This window comes from Antrostomus carolinensis, unplaced genomic scaffold, assembly GCF_000700745.2.
Source record: "Antrostomus carolinensis isolate BGI_N321 unplaced genomic scaffold, ASM70074v2 scaffold19985, whole genome shotgun sequence".
NCBI lineage: Eukaryota > Metazoa > Chordata > Aves > Caprimulgiformes > Caprimulgidae > Antrostomus > Antrostomus carolinensis.
Window position 1 is genome coordinate 1,322 of NW_010318752.1, and position 8,584 is coordinate 9,905.

At 48.5% G+C, this 8,584-nt stretch overlaps 1 protein-coding gene across 1 annotated transcript in view; it reads left to right on the forward strand.

Moving 5' to 3' along the window:
• Nucleotides 1-638: 638 nt before the first annotated feature.
• Nucleotides 639-8,584, forward strand: part of LOC104525785 (cryptochrome DASH-like) — a gene marked incomplete at both ends in the record, with an annotated part of 12,633 nt that continues 4,687 nt past the window's right edge. Inside the window, 5 exons of the mRNA XM_010169036.1 lie at nucleotides 639-712; nucleotides 2,755-2,844; nucleotides 4,690-4,769; nucleotides 6,681-6,740; nucleotides 7,824-7,981. Of these exons, the coding sequence (XP_010167338.1) occupies nucleotides 639-712; nucleotides 2,755-2,844; nucleotides 4,690-4,769; nucleotides 6,681-6,740; nucleotides 7,824-7,981 (462 nt within the window). The remainder of the gene's footprint in view (nucleotides 713-2,754; nucleotides 2,845-4,689; nucleotides 4,770-6,680; nucleotides 6,741-7,823; nucleotides 7,982-8,584) is intronic.

An 8,584-nucleotide genomic window follows, 5' to 3' on the forward strand; every position in this document is an offset into this window, starting at 1 on the left:
GACCAGTTAGAACAAGTCCAGAGAAGGGCCACCAGGATGATCTGAGGGCTGGAGCACCTCTCCTATGAGGACAGGCTGAGAGAGTTGGGGCTGTTCATCCTGGAAAAGAGAAGGCTCCGGGGAGATCTCACAGCAGCATCCCAGTACCTGAAGGGGCTACAAGAAAGCTGGGGAAGGACTTTTCATAAGGGCAGTTAATGACAAAACAAGGGGAAATGGGTTTAAGCTGAAAGAGGGGAGGTTTAGATTAGATATTAGGAAGAAGTTCTTCACTGTGAGGGTGGTGAGACACTGGAACAGGTTGCCCAGAGAAGCTGTGGCTGCTCCTCCCTGGAAGTGTTGAAGGCCAGGCTGGATGAGGCTTTGAGCAACCTGGTCTAGTGGAAGGTGTCCCTGCTGATGGCAGGGGGGTTGGAACTGGGTGATCTTTAAGGTCCCTTCCAACCCAAACCATTCTATGATTCCATGATTAATTCCCGTGCACTGGAGGCCGTTAATTTGGCAGCTCTGTAAGCCTTGCAGGCAGCCATGAGAGGGAGCCCAGCCCTAACAGGTTGCCCCAGCTCCAGCGTGAAAGAAAAGGTATGGAGCAGGTTGCATGTCAAGTATTAAAACCTTTTGTTTTTTTGCTCACGCAGAACCTGGTTGCGTCTTACAAGGAGACTCGGAATGGCCTGGTGGGAATGGATTACTCAACCAAATTTGCACCATGGTAAAGATTTTTGTTGTGACACTGGAAGCTCCTTCTCTACTCCCATCCCAAACTGATCACAGAATCACGGAATGGTGGGGTTGGAAGGGATCTCAGGAGATCATCCAGTCCCAACCCCCCTGCCAAAGCAGGGTCACCTCGAGCAGGTTGCACAGGGTCACATCCAGGTGGGTTTTGAACATCTCCAGAGAAGGAGACTCCACACCCTCTCTGGGCAGCCTGTCCCAGGGCTCTGGCACCCTCACAGTAAAGAAGTTTTCCCTCATGTTTAAGGAACCTCCTGTGTTCCAGCTTGTGCCCGTTGCCCCTTGTCCCATCACTGCTCACCACTGAGAAGATTCTGGCCCCATCCTCTTGACACCCGCCCTTTAGATATTGATAAACTGTTTTCCCCACAGAATTGTGACGTGAAAGAATTTTCTGAGGCTGTTACAGGTCAGGATTTCTTCTTTCCAGCTTGCTTTATGCTTCCATGGTTGCAGTGGATGGCTCCATCTGGTGGCACTTTGGGATCTCAGGACCCTGGCACTGCAGAACTTCTTTATTTTAGACCTCTACTCGAGTTTTTCTAGGGTGGCCATTTACCCAGAGCAGACAGTGCTGATCTGCCTGCCCCAAAGCCTTCCTCTGTCAGATAATCAAATCAGATCGATTCAGATTGCAGCCACTTTGTACTGCTCATTTCTTAGTGTTAGAGCTGGTCAAGGATTAAGGAAAAACTTCAGGCCCTTTCTTCCTGTTTTCAAAAATTCATTAGAACATCACATGTTTCCACGCACCCTGGTGGGAAACTGCAGTAAAATACATTTCTAGGAAAATCAAGGTAGAAGTTGTTCCTTGTTGCCCTTTGCCATGGGGTTGGAGTCTACAAGCTCTTTCCTGCCTCGCACATCACTGATTTGGAACAAATGGAAGGAGCCCAGTGGGTTGAAATGCCAGATCTGGGTTTAATTCCCTAATTTTCCTACCCTGCTTGAGATTTTCATCAAGTCACTTGCCTTCTGTGGTTGCTCACATGAGACACTAAGGTACTGCAGGAGAAGGAGCCCTGGGCATATGATAAATAGGTTTGTAGTAAAAGGAATCAGCCATTCCTCAGCTAGGACAGCTGATGTAGGGGTTGATATTTGAGATCCATTTCTGTGCACTAAGCCACCAGCTGATCGAGTTTTTTAGGCAAAACTTGTCAAACTTGTGTAAAATTATTTATCTCAGTAGCTTGGAAACTCCTCCAAAACAGTCACATGCTGGGAAGGGGAGGATTTGGATTCTCAGACTGAAGAGTTGCAGAGAAGTTGTACAACTTGACTAAAACTGTTTGGGAAGTCAGCAAAAATACATCAAGAGATCATGGGCCACATCCAGAGCAGCGTGGGCAGCAGGTGGAGGGAGGGGATTCTGCCCCTCTGCTCCGCTCTCCTCAGACCCCACCTGCAGTGCTGCCTCCAGCTCTGGGGCCACCAACAGCAGAAGGACATGGACCTACTGGAGCCAGTCCAGAGGAGGCCACGAGGATGATGCGAGGGCTGGAGCAGCTCTGCTGTGAGGACAGGCTGAGAGAGTTGGGGCTGTTCAGCCTGGAGAAGAGAAGGCTCCAGGGAGAACTTCTAGTGGCCTCCCAGTACCTGAAGGGGCTCCAGGAAGGCTGGGGAGGGACTTTTGACAAGGGCAGGGAGTGACAGAACAACGGGTGATGGCTTTAAACTGGAAGAGGGGAGATGGAGATGAGATCTGAGGGAGGGGGGTGAGCCAGTGTCCCAGGCTGGCCAGAGAAGCTGTGGCTGCTCCTCCCTGGAAGTGTTTAAAGCCAGGCTGGATGAGGCTTTGAGCAACCTGGTCTAGTGGAAGGTGTCCCTGCTGCTGGCAGGGGGATTGGAACTGGATGATCTTTAAGGTCCCTTCCAGCCCAAACCATTCTATGGTTCTAAAAGTTTTCAGACAAGGACTTAAACACAAAATTGCCCCTCCCCTTCCCTCCCCTCCCTCTGTGCAGACATCAAGCTGTCCCCCCTGCACTCAGGACATCATTCTTCTGCTTTCAGGCTGGCGCTGGGCTGCATTTCACCTCGATACATCTATGAGCAGATCCAGAAGTATGAAAAAGAGAGAACAGCAAATCAGAGCACGTACTGGTATGTCCTTACATCATCAATGTGGCTTGTTTTCTCTGAAAAAAAACCTGGTATCTCACGCACAGGAGAGAGTCATTTGTTAACTTTCCTCTTAATTAATGTTTGTTTTTCCTGTGCCTGCCTCTGGTTCCTCTGGGTTGTGTTGCACTTCAGTTTCAATATGGATTTATTAGTCTGCCTTTGACATCCAGAGGCACTTTCCAAGTAAAGATTATTAATGCTGGTTGTCATTGTTATTGCTGGGAAATCGTGGTTCATGATTTTTAAAAGTGATCTCTGTAAATTAGCACCATCCCTCTCTGTATTGTTATTATGGGCTAGATGAGAAGGAAGAAGAATGATTTACAAGTAAAAGCCAAAGAGTTTCTCACACCACAGATATGAACAGGGTTTCACCCAAAAGGCTCAGTGACTGTGTGAGACATGGTATCAGAGGGACATCTGTCCACAGTCCAGCCAACAGCCCTGTGACTGCTTAGCTGCCTGGCCATGGCCATAACACCACAGCACAGGGGAAGAGTGGGCTGGGTAGTGGGTTTAATGCATCCTGCCTTGTCTTAGAATCATAGAATCATAGAATGGTTTGGGTTGGAAGGGACCTTAAAGATCATCCAGTCCCAACCCCCCTGCCATCAGCAGGGACACCTTCCACTAGACCAGGTTGCTCAGAGCCTCATCCAGCCTGGCCTTCAACACTTCCAGGGAGGGGGCATCTACAACTTCCTTGGGCAACCTGTTCCAGTGTCTGACCACCCTCACAGTGAAGAACTTCTTCCTAATATCTAATCTAAACCTCCCCTCTTTCAGCTTAAACCCATTTCCCCTTGTTTTGTCATTAACTGCCCTTATGAAAAGTCCCTCCTCAGCTTTCTTGTAGGCCCCCTTCAGGTACTGGGAGGCCAATTAGAGCCTGGCCTAACACTAGACCTGGATGTGAAAAAACCCAAACCAGAAAGTCTGTGTGAACTGACAAGAAAGGAAAGATCTCAAGGAATGAACATATTTATGTTTTTCCATCTAATGGCCATGCAGCCTGCCTGCAGCTGGGTGGGCTGAGCGTTTGATAGTGATAAATAATTGTAAAAAAGCAGCTGTCAAGCTCCCAGGCCCCGCAGGCAGTTGTACAGTGAAGTACAGGTTGTGGTGGCTGCACGTGAGGGACTGATTGACCCTCAGTAAGGTGACACTAGCTGATAGCACTTGGACAGTGCCCTGTTTTGTCATCAGGTTTTCCAGAGAGCCAAAACATCAGCTGAGCAGAGTATTTCCAATAGGCCAGAGAACTGAAGCAGGTCTCAGAGGCTGAGCTGCCATCATTTTATAAGATGCACTTTATATATTAGAAGTTTTTGTAAAAAAAGAAGTGTTTTTTCTGCAGGCCTAGCACATGATCTCATGAGCTCGACCACTGCACACCCAGTTTTGAAAGGTGCCTTTAAGCCCTTTAAAAAGGTTATTGCTTAAATCAATGCAAAGCTCTTAGGAATGTGCTGACAGGCTGCTGATGCAGAAGTGTGAAGCTGACTCAGGTCCTCGCCCTGCTCTTTAGAGAATTATATCCCAGTAGGGACGGATGAGAAACAGGTTTCCTGAAATTCTGCTCCTGCACTGGAGTTAAGGAAAGCTGCCCAAGTGATTCATGCAGAGTTTGCTTTCACTGTAGTCATCCAGGTACAAGCTAGATAAGTAGACTTGGGGCAAGAACTGGTGTCATGGGAAGGTACGTGAAATTGCTCATGGTGAATAAACCTCATGGTGTTACTGAGGGGTGCTATGGAAGCAAACTCCTAATTCAGTAATTTTATCTGACCCATAGTGAAATACAGACGTGGCTTTGTGTTTCAGGGTCCTCTTTGAACTGCTGTGGCGGGATTATTTCCGATTTGTGGCCCTGAAGTACGGCAAAAGGATTTTCTCATTAAGAGGTGTGTATGGATCACCATATTTGGAGAGAAAAATCACAGAATCACAGAATTGCCTGGGTTGGGAAAGGCCTTTAAGAACATCAAGTCCCATCATTAACCTCACACTGACAAGCCCCCGACTAACCCATGTCCCTCAGCACTGTGTCTACACGACTCTTCAATCCCTCCAGGGATGGGGACTCCACCACTGCCCTGGGCAACCCCTTCCAATGCCTCAGAACCCCTTCAGCAAAGAAATTCTTCCTCACATCCCATCTCAACTGCCCTTGGTACAACTTGAGGCCATTTCCTCTTGTCCTATCAAGCCAAAAAGTACAGTCTTAGAACAGGGAAAGTAAGAGAAGAGGCTGTCAGCATTGTGTTGTACCAATGTTCTCATAGTGCTTGTGTCACCACCCTGGGATGTTGCTGGGGACTTACTGTTGGCACAACACCACGGTGCCGGATACTGTGTAGACACTGAGAGTTTTGCCCCAAATCTGATTAGATATGGGGAATGTTATTAACACATGTCAGTGGGAAACAGCAGCACAGTAAGAGCAAAGATGCTATTTCCAGAGACTCTCCACCTTTGCAGAGAATCCTGGCCTCAGGCTTGCCCAGGTTCACCAGAGAATCTAGGACAGAGCAGGAATCAACTCAGCAGTGTGAACCCCAAGAGACCAGATATCTTTCTGCCTTGCACTACGTAGGAATCAGAGTGAGATTCAGCTCCAGACCCAGTCACTTTGGTGCAGGTGCCTACATGTGAAATGGGAGTCTGAACTCTCAGTGCAGCAGCAAATATCTAGTCCACATGGTCAGGAAGCCCTGCAGCTGATGCCAGTGTTGGGTGAGCTGTTCTCCATGTGATTTACCTGCCCACATGTGAGCATACACCACTGGTTTAGATGCCCTAGGCCAGTCTGCCTGGCATCCAGCTGTGGCTGCAGAGGAGCACATCCCTCTCAGGGCCTGTGTCACACCTGCCAGGCCTTTGTGGCTGTTTTGAATGCCCTGTGGCATCTCGTCAGCAGGTGCTGATCTCTGATGACCAATGCCAGGAGCAGAGGAAATGGCAGGATGACGTGCCAGGGGAGGGCGAGGTTGGCCATGAGGAAAAGGTTCTTGAGGCAGAGGGTGGTGGAGCACTGGAACAGGCTCCCCAGGGAGGTGCTCATGGCACCAAGCCTGACAAGATTCCAGCAGCATTTGGCCAAGGCCCTCAGGGACATGGTGTGAATGTTGGGATTGTCCTGTGCAGGGACAGGAGTTGGACTCGATGATCCTTGTGGGTCCCTTCCAACTCACAACAGTCTGTGATTCTATCATCTCAAATGGCACTGGGTGCCAGTGGTGGGCCTAAACTTAGATGTCCCAAGCCAGAGCCAAGTCATCCCTGCTGTCTCCATCCCATTGTGCAGAGGACTGTAATTGCCACTGTACCCCTGCAAACATAAAGTCACCCCCCTCATCTGTTCCTGTCCCACTGCAGGAGCAAAGTGTTACCAGGGGCTGCCAGGTAATTGTGAGTCCAGTCACTGCTACAGAGATGGATTTCACATAACCATTGTCCTGGAGTAAAACTGAACAAGAAAATAGTAGGGTGGGCCAGAGGACATCTCCGTCCACTTGTGAGGTCTGAGTCATTTTAAAATAAAACAACCAAAATCAAACACAATAATCAAGATCTGTTAGGGCTTGAGCATCCTCCCTGTGCACGAGACACCCATTTGCAGCACCTGAAGGGAGGAGTGGATCATCTCTAAACCTTTGCAGAAGGAACCTGGCTTGTTTGTAATACCACTGAGAGTGCTAGCTTCATCCTCACCTCTGATGTCAACCAAGATGCCCCTGGCTGTCATTGTTTTATTAATAACTGCCTGTGTCAGCATTTGTCTTCATTAGCAGTTCATTTATTTTCCTCAATAGGGCTTCAAAGTAAAGAGATCCCCTGGAAAAAGGACCTTCAGCTCTTTGACTGTTGGAAAGGTCAGTAGAAACCAGAGGTTTGGCTAAGTGTGCTTTTGATTTCCAGTGTCTGCATGCTAACGAGCACCCTGACACTAACTCAGATTCACTCAGGGGAACTGTCAGCCTGACCAGGCCCTGTCATTTCATCTGTTACCACCAAACATGAAGCCAGCCCCTGGGTTTGGTGTGAGTGCAGGGTACTTGGCTTCCCTTCCGAGACTGAGCACCACACAGGAGCAGGCTCACGGGGTCTTGTGAACGGCCAGGCTCTGTCCTGCTGGTACAACACTGTGTGGGATGTGCTGCCCTTAGATTTTCCTGCCCAGGTGGAAGTGTTTACAACCTGTTGGTCCCTTATTTTTAGTCACACAAAGGCTGACCAGCCCTTCTTATCAATGCTAAATTGTTCTTCCAACCAGTTTTTGGTTAGAAGGTTAAAACAGCTTTAGAATAAAATACATCTTTAGTTAGGCCACAGCCTTTTAATATCCTTGCTTTTCTTTAAATTTACAACTTTGTTGTCACACGAATAGGAGGGATAATATCTCAGATTAAAACTGAAGGAACTAACAGATTAATGTATCAGAATCAATGAAATATACACCTATATATCTTCACATTAATGCCACGTGTGTCCACTTGCACACAGATAAAATAAGTGTTTTCCTTAACAAGAGACAAGGCTCTCTACTTTTCAGGTGCTAACCCCTGGGGACTTGGCCAATACTCTCTGCTATTTGTCACCTGTCAAGAATTTATCTGTTCTTGGCCCATCTCACTATTGTGTGTATATTTATTTCACTCTGCAAAATTCCCTGCGATCCACCCAATTCATTGTTTTTTCCAGTCTGAGATTTTTCTGTTCCTCGTTTTTTTCTTGCCAAAAATTCTCCTCATTTTAATTTTCAGTATAATTTCACATTTAATTTTCAGCAGATCTTAGTAGCTGCACGCCAGCTCAACCTCACTGAAACCTCTCCCTGCTGCTCTACACCGGCACTGGCTTACCTGCTTGGGTGGCTGCGAGTGCACAACCACAGGTTGGTTTATGAGTGTTCAAAGCTCTCCTCATGTCCCAGCACTGGCTTTTTGTCTCCACAGAGGGCAAAACAGGCGTTCCTTTTGTCGATGCCAACATGCGAGAGCTGGCTGTGACCGGCTTCATGTCTAACAGAGGGCGGCAGAATGTCGCCAGCTTTCTCACCAAGGACCTGGGTCTGGACTGGAGGATGGGGGCAGAATGGTTCGAATACCTGCTGGTAAGACTTGAAACCTTGTGTGTCTGGGGTTGTGTGTGCTCCCTGCCCTCAGTGACAGACAGGAGGACAGCTCTGCTTCATAAGGAAGGATACCAAGAAGGTATCCTTCAGAAGGACCATTCATTCAGAAGGTATCCATTCAGAAGGCCAATAACCGTGTCTTGGGCTGCACCCAGAGCAGCGTGGGCAGCAGGTGGAGGGAGGGGATTCTGCCCCTCTACTCCGCTCTTGTAAGGCCCCACCTGGAATACTGCGTCCAGTTCTGGAGCCCCCATCACAAGAGAGACCTGGAGCAGCTGGAACAAGTCCAGAAGAGGCCACCAGGATGAACCAAGGGCTGGAGCACCTCTGCTGTGAGGACAGGCTGAAAGAGTTGGGACTGTTCAGCCTGGAGAAGAGAAGGCTCCGGGGAGATCTTATAGCGGCCTCCCAGTACCTGAAGGGGCTACAAGAAAGCTGGGGAAGGACTTTTCATAAGGGCAGTTAATGACAAAACAAGGGGAAATGGGTTTAAGCTGAAAGAGGGGAGGTTTAGATGAGATATTAGGAAGAAGTTCTTCACTGTGAGGGTGGTCAGACACTGGAACAGGTTGCCCAGAGAAG